The 18,043-nt window shown below is 38.8% G+C and overlaps 1 protein-coding gene across 1 annotated transcript in view; it reads right to left on the bottom strand.

Annotated features, from left to right (window-relative positions):
- Positions 1-2,057: 2,057 nt before the first annotated feature.
- LOC135466197 (mitogen-activated protein kinase kinase kinase 9-like) overlaps positions 2,058-18,043 on the bottom strand; it is a 41,701-nt gene continuing 25,715 nt past the window's right edge. Inside the window, exons 3-8 of the mRNA XM_064743591.1 lie at positions 14,056-14,206; positions 13,487-13,662; positions 10,883-11,129; positions 10,292-10,432; positions 8,212-8,388; positions 2,058-6,472 (exon numbers count right to left, since the gene is read on the bottom strand). Of these exons, the coding sequence (XP_064599661.1) occupies positions 5,286-6,472; positions 8,212-8,388; positions 10,292-10,432; positions 10,883-11,129; positions 13,487-13,662; positions 14,056-14,206 (2,079 nt within the window). The 3' untranslated portion in view covers positions 2,058-5,285. The remainder of the gene's footprint in view (positions 6,473-8,211; positions 8,389-10,291; positions 10,433-10,882; positions 11,130-13,486; positions 13,663-14,055; positions 14,207-18,043) is intronic.

The following is an 18,043-nucleotide window of genomic DNA, read 5'->3' as shown; positions in this document are numbered from 1 at the left end:
TGCTTCACAGATTAACTCCTGTAAAGCACATATGTGACAAAGATAACAAAACACCCTAAGAACCTGATAAAAAATGACTACATGTACATCTTTTCACAAGCTCTGCTCACCCTTCAACTCATATCATACATGATGTATCTCAAAAGCTCTGTTCACCCTTTAACTGATATCATACATACAATGTATCTCACAAGCTCTGTTCACCCTTTAACTGATATCATACATACATCTAACAAGCTCTGTTCACCCTTCAACTGATATACATACAATGTATCTCACAAGCTCTGTTCACCCTTTAACTGATATCATACATACATCTAACAAGCTCTGTTCACCCTTCAACTGATATACATACAATGTATCTCACAAGCTCTGTTCACCCTTTAACTGATATCATACATACAATGTACCTCACAAGCTCTGTTCACCCTTTAACTGATATCATACATATGATGTATCTCAAAAGCTCTGTTCACCCTTTAACTGATATCATACATACAATGTATCTCAAAAGCTCTGTTCACCCTTTAACTGATATCATACATACAATGTATCTCACAAGCTCTGTTCACCCTTTAACTGATATCATGCATATGATGTATCTCAAAAGCTCTGTTCACCCTTTAACTGATATCATACATACAATGTATCTCACAAGCTCTGTTCACCCTTTAACTGATATACATACAATGTATCTCACAAGCTCTGTTCACCCTTTAACTGATATCATACATATGATGTATCTCAAAAGCTCTGTTCACCCTTTAACTGATATCATACATACAATGTATCTCACAAGCTCTGTTCACCCTTTAACTGATATCATGCATATGATGTATCTCAAAAGCTCTGTTCACCCTTTAACTGATATCATACATACAATGTATCTCACAAGCTCTGTTCACCCTTTAACTGATATCATACATACAATGTATCTCACAAGCTCTGTTCACCCTTTAACTGATATCATGCATATGATGTATCTCAAAAGCTCTGTTCACCCTTCAACTCATATCATACATACATCTAACAAGCTCTGTTCACCCTTCAACTGATATACATACAATGTATCTCACAAGCTCTGTTCACCCTTCAACTGATATCATACATACAATGTATCTCATAAGCTCTGTTCACCCTTTAACTGATATCATACATACAATGTATCTCACAAGCTCTGTTCACCCTTCAACTGATATCATACACACAATGTATCTCACAAGCTCTGTTCACCCTTCAACTGATATCATACACACAATGTATCTCACAAGCTCTGTTCACCTTTCAACTGATATCATACATACAATGTATCTCACAATCTCTGTTCACCCTTCAACTGATATCATACATACAATGTATCTCACAATCTCTGTTCACCCTTCAACTGATATCATACATACAATGTATCTCACAAGCTCTGTTCACCCTTTAACTGATATCATACATACAATGTATCTCACAATCTCTGTTCACCCTTTAACTGATATCATACATACAATGTATCTCACAAGCTCTGTTCACCTTTCAACTGATATCATACATACAATGTATCTCACAAGCTCTGTTCACCCTTCAACTGATATCATACATACAATGTATCTCACCATCTCTGTTCACCCTTCAACTGATATCATACATACAATGTATCTCACAAGCTCTGTTCACCCTTTAACTGATACCATACATACAATGTATCTCACAAGCTCTGTTCACCCTTTAACTGATATCATACATACAATGTATCTCACAAGCTCTGTTCACCTTTCAACTGATACCATACATACAATGTATCTCACAAGCTCTGTTCACCCTTCAACTGATATCATACATACAATGTATCTCACAAGCTCTGTTCACCCTTTAACTGATATCATACATACAATGTATCTCACAAGCTCTGTTCACCTTTCAACTGATACCATACATACAATGTATCTCACAAGCTCTGTTCACCCTTTAACTGATATCATACATATAATGTATTTTGCAAACACTAACCCTCAAATCATCCATACTAACAAAACATGCCATATAAATGAACTTCAAAGACCTCAACATTAAGCAGGGCAAGTTTTGAGCAAACAACTGTTGTTGTCCTTGTTTATCTCCGAAAACAACTTTCGTAGCATCAGTATTGTACTTGTGTACTTGTGTACATGAACACATACTGCTAATGCAAACACATAGTACAAATACAGCAAGTCAACCATGAATTGACAATTATCAGATGTCACAGATTGCGCGGTCATATGAAACAACTCTGCCAAAAAGACTCTTCTGAAGTCAAAATTGGGACTTTTGGGATGCTTAATGGAACAGGAAGTAGTTGGTTTTAATGTGCACTTTGTGGAAATAGTTATCTGCTTTGGGGTTAAGACAGTTTATGCTCAAACATAACCTATTCTTGAAAAAGTAACCTACAAGTAAGCATGTTTCAAGGAATATACAATTTCACAGCTTTATTTGTCATGATTGTAATGCCGAGCCAGCAAGAGAAAGTAAGCAGAAAGGCAATAGACTTTTAAAGCCAGGGGAAAATATTGAAAGGCCTCAGTGAAGTGACGAAACGATTTAAAAAACCAAGCAATCTCAGTTAATGTGCAATCTGGTCATTAGAAATGTCCCAACACATGCAGGTAAAATCCAGACAACACCCAAACACACTAATATTCAAACTTCACAGAGTAGAAGACAAGTTGTAACCAACTAAACTGTACATGTATGTGGTTTGTAGCTCTTCAAAACACTGGGATAAAAAACTGTTGCTCAGCCAAGACGACCTGGGACAGCTTTGCCAAGCACTCTTAATTTTTCGAGCATTTAACCACCATAGTGACAACAGACAAAACTTGGCTAAGGTTGCTACAAACAGGTACACTCATTGCCTAGGAAACCCTCAAACTTCACAGGTAAGCCAATCTTTTGAGCATTTTTTGAACAGAGAAATTATTTTGTTTTGCATAAGTCACTATGTAGATTGCTACCTCACAAACACAATGAATATCTCAGAAGGCAGAAATGTAAAGCTGGAAAAGTGTTTGGTTTGACAGTTAGGCTTGGTCATCACAGGGCTGTATAACATGTGTCCGCATAAGCTGGACAATCACAGCCGTCTTCATCCGTACACAGCTATCACACTTCACAGCAGGGCAGCACTCTTAAGCTCTCCTCTGTTTATGACTACTTAATATCTGTCTTATATACAAATAAGGGAATTATATATTATCTAACAAGGAAAATAAAGAGCACTTTTGTCATAGTGGAATAGCAGAAATCAAAGCACATTTGATATGATACAGAATAGTTTAGGTTACGAATCGTCTTTTCTAGAGTTTGAAGTATTGTTACTGATTTGGCTGCTTCCACACACTTCAATGTGTCAGTGCCAACATTTTTATAAAATTTACTTTAATGTTTTATTCTGCCTTAAATGCTTTTGAATATTGAACAAGTTTAATTCATGACTAAGGCTGCAAATTTGTCATGGAGTAGGGTTGGTGATAATATTGTACACAGTATTGTGGTCAGCAGGGACAATTTTTGGAGATTTTACTGATGTCCTTAGCAGCACATCAAAAGTGCCATGATCTGTTTAGAATCATTACTGCATAACACCACAAACTTTCATTATCAAGAGATGGTCCACATGGCGGGGACCTGACAGAGGTGTGTGGGGGTAAAGCGGTAACTATAAGTGTTACAAATGAGCAAGTCCACTATATTGCCTGTACAACCTGCAGATTTCCTAAAATATTTATCACAGATACCGGTCTAGTGCCACATGCCTTTAAAACCACTAGGACTAAAGATTATAGATCAAGAGCAAGCCTTCAGCAGCTAAGATTTAAGAATACATATTTCCTTTTATATGTAAGACAACTGCATAAAGGTTTAGCATTTTTCCAAGTGAAATTTTTGGTGAAACACATTGAACATGTAACAATCCTAGAAGAGGTTAATTTGAGGTGTGTTGAGACGTGATAAGGTCATTCAGAAGCAGGTGCAATGATATTACTGGCTATGAAAAAAAGTGTAGTAAGATATATAATTCCACTGATCTGTCTGAAGGTTGTACGTTTTTTACAGGTGTCTTGAGAATGTGTTATTTTAAACTCATACACACCTCAGGTAATGCTTAGGTGCTCAGCGCTATTCATCTTTGGGATTTTGCTTGGGCTTGACTGGGTTTACTCTAAACTTGAGGCATTCTTTTTTTACTATCACAACTTGTCTTATATTTCTGCTGGATACCGAAAACAGCTGTTTGTTAAATGGGACTCAATTTTAGCCAGTTTGCCAATCAGCTGTATGTACACGGCGAGTTGAAGTCTCACTAATTCACAGCTGTGTGACATTAAGTTGCAACATGTTGCTGATTATACTCCTAAACTTTTTAACACAATATCAAAATCAACTTCTTCATAACAACTTACCTCTTGACCAATATTACAAATTCCATATTTTTATATTATGGTCTACATTTTTGTTTTCTATTTGAAAATACTTTTTCCAAGCAGGATCATACTGAGTAGTATGCCTGTTTGATAAACAAATGCAAAACCACATCCTAACCATTCACTGTACAATAGTACAGCCCAAAGATGTCAACTATGGTACTGGTTTTTGTTTTGGCAGTCTCTCAGCCGGAATATTTGCCTACAGTTATATATATTGCACAGTAGAAACATTTGTTTTTACATCTCAAAACACACATGTTCATCAAGTGGTCTTTCTGGTATAAATACATGTACAGTTATGAAGACTATAACTAACACCATCATCTCATAAGGCTGTCAAACACATAGACTTCTGATGCATTTCATGTATTCTATGTAACATAGGCATGTACAAGAGACTTGGTAGAACAAGATAATGACATTTACAATCAAAACTAAATATACATGAATAATTTTGTCTCATATTATCTGAAAATAGCAAACGGCCAATAAAGTTAATCCATCAATAAGTGGGAATTTATCGTCCAGAATGCTGTCAGGGAGTCCACATATAGAATCTTCCATTAATAATTTAAATGAAAATCAAATAGTACTTAAAACTTTCTCACTAAAATGATGCAATCTCATGACTGCATTCAGATTTCTATATCTTCTTGGACAAACAAGTTTGTCCTGACCAATGAATTAACTTTACTGGCCTCGTTTTCTTTGTCATCACCCAGTTGAGTAGATAAGGTTACATGTGGTTAGACATTTCAGCCCTGCCCCACCAGGACCCTGCACCAGCATCACACAAATACATAAATACGGGCTACTAAATAGCTGCAGTCAGTGAAGGAAGTCTCGCTCAAAATGTGAGGAAGTAGTTCGTGAGACTTGGCTTGGGTCTGGTCGCACCAAGGGCTGGGTGCTATCCTGACTCTGTCCCTCCACATCGATGTCTAACAGGGTCTTGTGGTGGGCAATGTGAGGAGGGGTGCTGCCCGGTGACGGCCGGGAGCGAGCAGAGAAATAGTGCATGTTCTCCACCACAGAGTCTGGGGTAGGGGTGCTTGTGGAGTGGCGCACTGTATCACGAGACATATGTGTGGTTGGCGTCGGAGAAGCGTTTTTTAAAATAGAAGTGGGTGCAATGTGGCGCTGTCTAGGCCCTACATTAAGTGTTTTGGGTCTCTCAGCCTGCTCAGGGCTGTTGTAGTATCTGCGTGGGGGAATGGGAGGTTGCCCCGACGTTATTGAGGTGTCAGGGCGAGACCAGAGGTCATTATCGAACGCCAGTCCCGAGCAATTTGAGGTATTTGATGGCGTGCGCTTATGACAGTTATATGCTTGCCTTACAGGATTGAAATCGTCTTCGAAAGTCACAGAGTGCCTCTGTGGGGTAAGTTTGGCTGAAGGCTTCACTGTGTCATAAGCGCTACTTTCTGACATCTGTCTCTGAAACATGAAGCTTTTGTCCTGGGAAGGAGACAGAGAAATTAGAGGACTCTCACTTTCTGATGACCTGCGCGGGGAGGTAGAATTGCTGGAAGAGCCTACATGCCCTTCGCCTGTAAATGCATGATTCTGTTCAGTCTGTTCAGTGAAGCGCATGGGAACGCCGTCGAAATAGGCAGAGGGCCTGTGGCGTGCCTGAACCCCGTGATATGTATGGTGGTGATAGCCAGATGTGCTGGTGAACGGGTAGTTCTTAAAGTCTCCTTCGGGTTCGATGAGCGAGTCGCGCACTGCTGAGAAGTAGGCGTCGCGTCGGTTTAAAATGAAGGAGTCTCGTTTGGCCGGGGGTTTCTCTTCCCCACTGGCCCCCAGCACATCTGGGTGGATGGCTGTGGTCTTGGACAAGCGGATGTCAAACCCTGCAGCCACAGAGGCTAGGATCACAGCCATGTTGTATAAGACTGATTCACTTTTCTTGGCTCCACGCATGCTGATAGCATCTCCGTTGTTCTGAGGAATGTGTGTTTTGTTCCGCGGCTCTCCAGTGATGTCTTCTGGCCACACATCTTCTTCGTCATCTAAAACAGCAACATATGGTCTTGTTATATTCAGGGCAAAAATAGACTTGCTACTCTTCTCCAATGTACTACGTTACAGATATTCCCAGTAGAGCGATTTGTCTAGGCCTACCACTGAAATCATATCAAAGGTACTTTAAATGGCAACCATGCTCAGCTATGTGAAGAGTCATGCTGCTGGCCTCAATAATGAAATGTCACTAGTACTTGAACACTCATCACTTGGTACCTTTCCTATACTGGTATTACCACTAATTTCTCGCCTCACCGACTCAGGTAAGGGTACTTTCTACACAGAATAGCACATTAAAATCAACAGTGGCACACACATGTGGATCATCGTACAGTTACTGCCTGCCATAATGATTCACTGTCTCTGCTGAAAGCTATGCTCAAAGGATTGGATATACTGTATACGAGAGAATCAGATACACTGTCTACGGGAGAATCAGATACACTGTGTATGGGAGAATCAAATACACTGTCTACGGGAGAATCAGATACACTGTCTACGGGAGAATCAGATACACTATGTATGGGAGAATCAGATACACTGTCTACGGGAGAATCAGATACACTGTCTACGGAAAAATCAGATACACTGTCTACGGGAGAATCAGATACATTGTCTATGAGAGAATCAGATACACTGTCTACGGGAGAATCAGATACACTGTGTATGGGAGAATCAAATACACTGTCCACGAGAGAATCAGATACACTGTCTATGGGAGAATCAGATACACTGTCTACGAGAGAATCAGATACACCGTCTACAGGAGAATCAGATACACTGTCTATGGGAGAATCAGATACACTGTCTACGAGAGAATCAGATACACTGTCTACGAGAGAATCAGATACACTGTCTACGGGAGAATCAGATACACTGTGTATGGGAGAATCAGATACACTGTCTACGAGAGAATCAGATACACTGTCTATGGGAGAATTAGATACACTGTCCACGAGAATCAGATACACTGTCTATGGGAGAATCAGATACATTGTCTACGAGAGAATCAGATACACTGTCTACGGGAGAATCAGATACACTGTGTATGGGAGAATCAGATACACTGTCCACGGGAGAATCAGATACACTGTCTATGAGAGAATCAGATACACTGTCTACGAGAGAATCAGATACACTGTCTATGGGAAAATCAGATACACTGTGTATGGGAGAATCAGATACACTGTCTACGAGAGAATCAGATACACTGTCTACAGGAGAATCAGATACACTGTGTATGAGAGAATTAGATACACTGTCTACGAGAGAATCAGATACACTGTCCACGAGAATCAGATACACTGTCTACGAGAGAATCAGATACACTGTCTATGGGAGAATCAGATACACTGTCCATGAGAGAATCAGATACACTGTCTACGAGAGAATCAGATACACTGTCTATGGGAGAATCAGATACATTGTCTACGGGAGAATCAGATACACTGTGTATGGGAAAATCAGATACACTGTCTATGGGAGAATCAGATACACTGTCTACGGGAGAATCAGATACACTGTTTATGGGAAAATCAGATACACTGTGGGAACTTCAATATCTTCTCAAACATCAATACAAGAGATAAGAAACCAATAACGTTATAACAGTATAAAGCAATAATGTATTTTCAAAACAATACAAAACTGTATGATCAAATAACGAGTTATGAAAATTTATTCTTCTTTCTACAATACAGAATAATATTTGACAGATTGTACGTACAAAATTCTTTCAGAGGTCCAATGTTGGAATGTCCACTCATGTTGCGCAGGGTTTTCTCGAGATTTGGTGCACTATGAGACCAGCGACCATCGGCGAAAATGACAGAGGAGCGTTGATGTCTGTCTTTCTGGACAGAACTTGGTCCCCAGGTGTAGCCCTTCACTCCTCCCACAGGGTCTATAAACAGATCATAATGTACTTGCACTTGTATCCCACGTACTTAATGAAGCTGTGGTGAGTTGTGCATAAAGCTCTAAGCGAGTGTAGTTCTGTGATCAGGTGTAACCTTTCACACGCCTCACAATTTTTTTGAACAGACCAAAAAGTACTTATAGTAAACTTGCATGTACTTAATCAAGCTGCAGTAGCTGCACAAAGCAACGGTGGTTTATTGTGTGAAATCACACTGGTATGATCCACCTGTAATGTGCTGATCCACTTGTAATGTGCTGATCCACCTGTAATGTGCTGATCCACCTGTAATGTGTTGTTATGCAGGAAAAATAAAAGTAAGGTCTAACTTTTTACCACTCGCTTCACCATTCCGGGAAAGAGACATCCAACTTAAGCAAAATAAGGGGCATAAGTATCTGTTGACATGAAGAGGACACCCAAATTTGCTTATGAAGAGCACAGCAAGGGACATAACTCCAAAGTGTGTTCATTATTTCCCTTGGCTGAAGGATATATTTATCTATTTCATTGGTGTTTAAAATTTGCGCTCAGGACCATTTTCCCTCAGACATTGGTGTTTCTTTCAAGGGTGGAAGGACCGAAAATCTTAAATGGTCATTATATTCTGATGTATAATGCTTTTCCCTGCATGATGGCAGGGATTACAAAACAAGAAGAGAGCATGACGATTACAATGACATTGGCAGTTTTGCATGTAATAGCTTGTACATGCGATACTCAAAAATTTTAATTTTCTATTTTCTGTTGGTTACCCCAGGAATCTGATTAGCTAAGACCTGGTTTAAATATAACATATTTTATCTCTGTGTGACTCTAAATACCAAAACTCGAATCTAAATGTAATGTCACAAAAATTTATCAGAAGCCATGATTAAAATGTTACTTAAAAATTCAGACAAAAACTGAAGTTGACAGCTTGTATGTATCCTATGCAGAATTTAAAGTAGCTTTCAGTTATCATTATGAAGGATTGCCTACTATGAAATACTAAAATATGCACATTTCGTCCCACCAAGACTTGGTGTAAGTAGATGCTGACAACAAGTTATATTTTTAAGGTGACAATGAAAACTTTTAATCTAATAAAATATTCTTTATTAAATCTCAAGCAAAGGTTTGTCCAAATTGGGATATGCACCCAATGCACAAAATACATGTAGTTGTCAGTACTCGACATCGTCTAGTACAAAACCTGCTGTGGTTTTATTTATTTGTTTGGTGTTTTACACCTTACTCAAGAATATTTACTCACTTATACGATGGCCGCCAACACTACGGTGGGAGGAAGCAGGGCAGAGTCTGGGTGAAACCCACGACCATCTGCAAACAGACCTTCCCACGTACGGCCGGAGAGAAAGTCAGCATGAGCTGGACTTAAACTCACAGCGACCGCATTGGTGAGAGGCTCCTGGGTCATTACGCTGCACTAGCGCACCAGTAGTTTCACGAGTAGAGCCGCTGTTATTTCGTTGGATTTGCCTCTAGCGCAGACTCGCACTGAAAGCTTCTTTACCGATTGTCGGTTTACACAACGATGTTTAAATGGATCACTACTCAGTAGCCATCGTTATGAGGATTCGTTTGATTTGTTTAGATCTTTTAAAGTGAATGGGCATAAGAAGGGTGTAGATCTGATTCGGTTTATCGGGGAAAAAAATAAATAAATGAATGCAAACAATTTATGGGAACAGTCCCTTATAGTTCCACTTTTTTGTGAAGATTAATTTCTTACCAGATATATTCAAGTATTGGAATCAAAAGAATCCTTTTCAAGCCTATATATGCTTCTGAAAGTGCATTTTACATACCAAACTTTCAGTGAAATAAATAATTCTTTTGTTGTTTATTATTTCTTTATTATTCTTGTTTCCAGGTGTGGACTTACATGCAATAGCTCTGAGGCGAGGTTGGAATGGGTGGTTCTGAGAGAAGGGTGAGACCGGGGGAGGGCTGTCAGGACTAGCAGACATCCCCCGCCGATCATACGGACCCGTGTCGTGCTGCACTGTGATATTGTGACGAAAATCTGAAACAACATCAACACATTTACTTAAACATGTTTTAAGGGAGAGTTACGTCAGAAACAGTTGGCATATATCTGTTGTTTCATTTCCCAGAGAATTGCTCTAATCCAATGAACAGTATTCACACAGTTCATAAAGCTGTTTTCACTACAAGACCACAAGGAGTTGTCCCGTGTGTGGTCTTGCTAGCATAATTCTTCTCTTTATGTGGAATGGCTCGAGCTGTTTACTGGTTGCTTTTCACTTACATTCAAAGCCTCATCACTATGTGTATATATGAAAAATAAGACGCACAGATTATACTACTGTTCTCTTGGTGTACGAAAAATGTCCTATTTAAAATGGAATCTGAACATAGGCACAATATCCTGACAGATCTACTTGTTGATGTTTATACGGAGGATCCACTGGAACTCCACAATACCCTAAAGGCACTAAGACAGCCCACTTACCTGATGGTTCACTGATTGTCTTTCCTCCAGACCTCTGCTTATTGAGACGGTTCTTTTTAAACTTTCCTTTGCGTTTCTTTGGTGTGGGTTTGTTCATGATTTGCTGCAAGATCATAATGTTCAGTTCCCTTTCTAACAAGTCTATTTCCCTCTCGGCTAACTCCTGCTCTCGCTTCTTGAGGAACTCCTCCTGTAGTTTTTGTTGTAATGCTGCCTTGGTCAGCTCTTCTTCCCGGCTACGCAATTCCTACAACAACAACAACAGCATGGATCTGTTAAAAAAAAAAGATGCTATCTGATGAAAGAAAAGAAGAGGTCACATCCACAACTGAAGTCTTTATATATATATATATATATTTATTTATTTTAAGAACACGTATTTTGAATTCCATTGTCCATTTTATAATTTTACATGTTTTCAAACATCATGATGAAATATAGGCACCAAACAGACATTTTCTGTATTAAAGAAAGCCAAAATCTCAAAATAAATCCATGGGGTGTTCAAATTGTATCTGAAACTCCTCATGATTACCCAATATATTTCATGAACAATCTGAGTGGCAAGGATGTGATGAAGTATCTGTATATGGACTTCTATTCTGGATATGCTATACACCATGCTTGTGCAGCACAGCTGGTCATGTGGTACAACCATGACACAGCTCCAGTTATCAGTTCAAACAACTTTGGTATTTCCCTCATTGTATATTTACAATACGATCACCACAGTCCAGCTATATATGTCAGATAATTTATCTGTCTGGTCACAGAGAGACTTGATAAATGTCAGAGTGCTATGGAACTGTACTTGTGTGTAATGTGCCGCCCCCATGTAACAGAGAACCATTTACCCAATACCTATTAGAGATTTGTGTAGTGATAACACCGAGGCCAAACTTCCTGTGCTGGGTAATCCAAACGACAGGACAGAGGAGCAAACAGGAACACCTACACCCAGGACAAATCCAGTTAGGGCAACAGCAGCAACACACTTCATGTTGCATCTTAGTATTTTGTCTTCAAAACTTTTTTTTTGTTGTTTAAAGTTGTTTAAAGATTACAGCGATATTTGTAACCATTGTAACTAAGGGCATTGTAACTAAATGTTTCCAGGAATGTCCCCTGGACATGCTCAAATCCACATGTTATAATTTAAAGGCATCAGCAAGTTTAAATGTCAGAAAATATCTATTTCTTATATCCATTTCTTACTTGATTGCTTTGAAAAAGAAAATGAATGAAAAGGCTATAGCCAATCATAAGGTTCCAAAAAGGACAAAAATTTTCTTTCCATTTGAATCTGATTTTAGACCATCTGATTTTTAAAACTAAACTGTTGATGTAGGGAAGCCGATAATGTACAGATTCGAAAATAAACTGAGTAAAACATTAATTTCTTCCAAAAAACAAACATTGGGGCGTACATGTATCTACACATATACACAGTGATATGTAGATGTAATATGCTCACCATCACCCTAGTTAAGGGAGTCAAAAGTGAGGAGACAAAAGACAGAGGGGATATTACTCTTTACATGTCAGAACTAACCTAGTTCATTTAAGTGGATTTATCATTGAGAAAGCTTCCTTGATTCCTGCCCTATGATAATACATGTAGTAATGACTCAGAATCAGGGTTACTAGGTCAGTGGTGTCTTGTTAATTTCCATGCTATATTTATCTCACAGTCATTGCATCTGGCCTTACATCAGTCACTGGATTACTGCTTATCTTTAGAGGCCATGCAGTCTGTTAAAACTCCAGGGGTCTTTAGTGGGGGAGTGGAGGGCAACAGGTTGAGGTGAAAACAGCACAATTTCAATGACTCAACAGCTTGTGAAATTTAAACTCTAGCCCAGTCACATTTCAAGAATGTCAAAACTGGGTCAGAGTTGTTTCTACATTTAAGTATGTACATGTATATGGGAGTATGGTACATGACCTAAAAATTTCATCCTGAAAAGCACAATTTTAGCGGCAAACACATATCATATTAAGTTTGGCGTTGGTGTAACTTACATTTTCCCAACAGGATATCATGCTAACTTCTAAACAAACCTCTAAACATCTTTGTAAGATTAAACAGAAGTACATGTATCAGAGTCAGGGAAACTGTACAAATTATTCACGGAAACTGTACAAATTTTTCATGGAAACTGTACAAATTATTCATGGAAATATCTTAGATCATTTACTGTATGTATATGGATAGGTACAGCCCTTCACCTTCACACCTACAACCAATTAATGAAGCATTGCACTTGTGTAACACACTTATGTGGCTAGTGTAACATAAATCTCCATTTCTGCTGTAGTGAAGCCATTGTCAAAATATATACATCCCCCACCCCCACCCCCTCCAACCCCCTCACCTCTCTTCTCTCTTCTTCCCAGCCTGATCATAATTCTTCCACTTTCCCCTGGGCTCTGCCTGGTTTCCTCCCACCATAATGATGGCCGCCGCCATATAAGTTAAATGTATGTAAACTTTTGCATATTACAGATTTGGGAACTTGTAAAAGCTTCATATGAATGAACTTTTGCACAAAAAGTCAACAAAGAACATCTGATACAGTTACATGCGTATGTGATATTCCCCACCTTTTCAATACTACGTAGCTGGTTAAACATTTGTTCGATTTCCAGTTTCCAGTCTTCCTGCATTGTATGGAATGAGTCTTGGGGTGTGTTCATAAAGCCAGAAGACGCGATTTCATCCAGCCGGGTCAAAATCTCACCAAAAGTGGGGCGCTCATGTGGTTCCTGATTCCAGCAGTCTGAAACATTCACACAGTCATAATCTGGCTTTGATTGAATGATTGATTATTGCTTGAAGAAGTCATACTCATAATTTTTCATTTACAAATTTTGTCTTATGGGTGCAGAAAACTGGGGTGCTTTGACCTTACAGAGAAACTTTTCCAAGTGTGATGTACAGACTTGAATGCCACATTGGCCGACAGACTAATCCATGGTAACAAATACTTCCCAAACAATGGGAGCTAGTGAATCTACAACTGCCCTGTCCCAGTGAATTGGAAGACAAGCATGCTACTTTCTGGGCCATAATCTGCTCCCTACTGATCTCCTGAAGCATACATTTACCAAGTGATTTTATTTGATCAGATATTATGTAATGTATGTAAAAAAGAAATTGCTTGTACACTGACCTTCCATAAGTTGAGCGAAGAGGGAGGGGCATGTGGTTGGAATGGGGAGGGTGAGTTTATTGACAGCCACACCGTACGCCACGCCCAAAGCATCAATTCCTTTATATGGTGTCTCTCCTGTGAGCAGTTCCCATAATACAACACCATAACTGAAAGAACAAAAGTTCAGTATCACATGATGTTCAGCTTATTATACAAAAATTTATCATAAGGTGGGTGTCTTTCCTGTCTCATCCAGATTCAAAGATGGTTCCACGTTATAATTTTGCTCACATATTTGAATATTTTCATAATCATAGAATCAGATACTGTTATACGCTGGCCTGTTGTGATGAGAAGAAACACAGGCTAAGCCAAGAAACTCCGTGGTGCACATTATGAAATTACTACACTATACATTTACATGTACTGTTCATTACTGTGGAACTAGGTGATTAAAATCCTGCTCATGATACAACTGTATATGCCCTCTTGTAACCTGAACATGCACATGTGCATACTAATTCCCCTGATTTTACCATTGTACCATACATACCGTACATCTAGTGTGAAGCTCATTTACTACTATACATAAATACACAAAGCTCATAACACAAATTTCTTTATTGTTAGAACTTGTATGACATGCCATCTTCGGAGATTCACATGTTTTCCAATCTGATGCATGGCGATTAGGTGTTGTTAAATATGAATCCGCTAGGTATTAGGAGCTACATCTCTGCTCAAAATGCCTCAACAAATCGACCTAAGACCAATGAGCAAACATTTCTAGTTTCCGCTCACCAATCAAAGTAAGCTTAACATGGTGACTTAGGAAACTGGCTGAAAGTGCATGACAACACCAAGCCACAGCAATTCCGTTTTCAAAATCACAACAAAGCCAAGCAAATGGGCAAGACATGCGGGAGACAATTCTTTTGGTAATAAAGGATAGCTCTATTTGTAATTTTACTGAGCGATCAATTGGTCGCCTAAAAATATCTGGGTGAGTGTGGGCGCGAGAGCTCGCATTTCATTGAAAAGACTGTTCAAGCAGAAATAAGATACCCTACTCCTTCTAAAATTTGGGACACATGATCTGCTCATTTTAGCCAATATATATGTAATTCTAGAATGAACATTGAGTTTCTTTTCTCTCACAAGGTCTGACCATCTAATGAACAACATACTCATTTCTTTACTTTTTCAAAAGGCTGGTAAAGAAATGCAACATTCTACTTTCAACACTACTAATATCTGTCCCAAATTTAAGGAGAATTAGGGTATTACAAAATTAACACAGTGATCTTATATAAATAATATTTGGATACTTTTCAAAGGGCTATTTTTTCTGTGCCATGCTCTCCACTTAAAACCTGAAATACTTATCAACAGGGAGTGTTGGAGTGGGTCAGGATCTAGGTAATCAATCGTTCACCTGACCTGTTCCCTGCAGCATAATGCTGACCTTCACCTATCCTGAAATGATGTCAGGTGTGATATGTGACCTGATCTGACCTCAGATAACACACGCAAATCACTAGCACAATTCCCCGCTCAATCTCCATAACACACACCTGATAGCTTTTATGAAGCCTTTGTCTCACACATTGTTTTTTCACCAGGTGTAATATTATCACTCTTTAAACGACTTGGAAAGACGCCATCTACAGTGTCAGCATGGAGGGTTCAAAGGTTAACCGGCCAGCCATGAAATCTTACCTCACAAGATCTAGTGTAAAGAGTACCCCTGTAGGAAGAGTGTTATTTGTCCAATTCAAGGACATCGGATACTGTCTGAATAACATTGTACTTGGGTAAAATATGAATAGTTCAGTCAGAGATAAAATAGAAAGGAAAAGAATAGGAGAGAAACCGCATGCAAAGGTGCAAGCATCTGGACCAAGTAAGAAATTGCATCTTCTGGGACAGGTTAATGACCAGTAGTACAAGTCATATACTATCCCATTCCTTAGGAAATGTACCATAAGTGCATTGTGAGACGCAGAGTTTGTGAAATGCCCAACATAGTTTCATGTACATATACTGACATGTATACACTATTTCTATGCTAAACTGATGGCAATGAAGAGGTACATGTAAGTGTCCGAAAAGCAGGCCTCTGAACGTCTATGCATTCTTTCTCTCTTTACAAATGCATGTTGTAGATGAACATAGACTGTTTTATCACTCTGTCATGTACAATAACAATTACACAGTATTTAAAAGATACAATGTATTTTAGGGGTAGAGTAGGTATATCAGATGTAGTTAAGGTAAACTACTGTGTGACAGGGCCAAAAATACCTACTGCCATGTAAATGTGTGTACTTACATTTTCTCTATGTCCCTAGCCCTGGTGATGTTATTCCTGACGGTTTACATAAACAGTGCACTGGACAGATACAGGCAAGCAAAAGGGGTGAGTGACCCCTGCCATGATTAAAAGGACATCAAAGTGTCATTTACACATCTATCCGGCCTTCACCAACACAAACATCCCAAACATTGACATTATTATACACTGGCAAAATTATACACCAAGGGTATCTGAAATGTACATGAATTGTCCTGAGAACAACTTTACTCACTAAATTAGCGTAGAGTGTTTCTTACAATAACAGCATGTTAAAATTGGAAAAACAAGCACTACTGAATGTATTTGTCATATTCTGACAATGACAATATCTACATTTAAGTACAAGCATGATGTTATTTACCTACTTTCAAATCCTACATGTATCTCCATATATACAACACAACATTCAGTGTATACCGATAGTTTATCTGATTGAGCAGTTTATAAAACTACATAATGTTAACGTTATGTCATACATTCAAATACTGACCTCTAAACCCTACAAAAGTAGAGTGATTGACACTGTCATACAAAGATATTATCCTCTGATCATATAGTGCTCAGATCTTGCCATTAAATCAGCAAGAAAGACCAAAGTTCTTATACTGTCACAACTGTCACTGTTCATTGTGTGCATAAGGACTGGAGTAGTGAGTGTATATATTATATGATTGTAAATCATTGTGGATGCAAAGAAACTTTCTGGAGTGTAGAACAGACGCCTTGGAAATGCAAATTCGTGAACTGAATTTGGCAATCCGTGTACAATGAGAGGCCAAAATGTCGAGCCATGAGGTAGAAGACTTCCTGCGTCTCTGAAATGCTACCAATGACTGGCAATTTGTTCACCATGGGTGGCCACTGCAACTGTATGACTGGCCAAACACTTTAACGAAACTATACACCATCACCGAGAGCATCTGAATCCCCTCCCACAATACCGCTCCTTATATTGTAACGTGAGCCAGAAAGGTGGTAATAGGTTAAATTTCCTGATGTGCAGAACTGGTGTATGAAAAAAAAAAAAACCTTCTCTGGTTTCTACATCATTGTACTGGTATTCCAACTGCAGTTCCAAACTTTTGTTACAGCGCGTACATGTATAACTGCTGACAGTGACGTGGAGATTCTATACCCATTCCCATGGAAAAGGGCCCTCAATGACAGAACCACATCTCTCTCCATTCATCATCAGATAAAAACAAACCACTTCCCTACTAACCACCTTTTTGTTTACTCGTAAAACCTGTCAAGAAAGTCGATTTGCAGGTGATTTACAACAAGTCTCTAAATGCTAACTTGTAACCCACAGAACACCACAGTTTGTGCATTGTGTTTTTCATTATGTCTTATGTAAACCCACAGGTACAAAATTTGGCTATAATGGGGAAAAACAGATGTGCTCAATAATTTTCTAATTAAAACCTTCTTCCTTGAAATGCCTGATAATGCTTCAGTTAGGTAAATGTAAGTTCCAACATATCATGATGTACAATCTAATACAAGTAATCACAGTTCTTATTTATCCATCTGTTTGGATGATTTTAACATTGTGATCAAGATTTTCCTATGGGTCAGGTACATGATAAACTTTCAGATAAACAAGGCTATTCCAGAGATTTTGGCAAAAAATCCATGTTCATTACCAGT

The sequence above is a fragment of the Liolophura sinensis genome, chromosome 6, assembly GCF_032854445.1.
Source record: "Liolophura sinensis isolate JHLJ2023 chromosome 6, CUHK_Ljap_v2, whole genome shotgun sequence".
NCBI lineage: Eukaryota > Metazoa > Mollusca > Polyplacophora > Chitonida > Chitonidae > Liolophura > Liolophura sinensis.
This window is presented reverse-complemented; position numbering and strand designations above follow the sequence as displayed.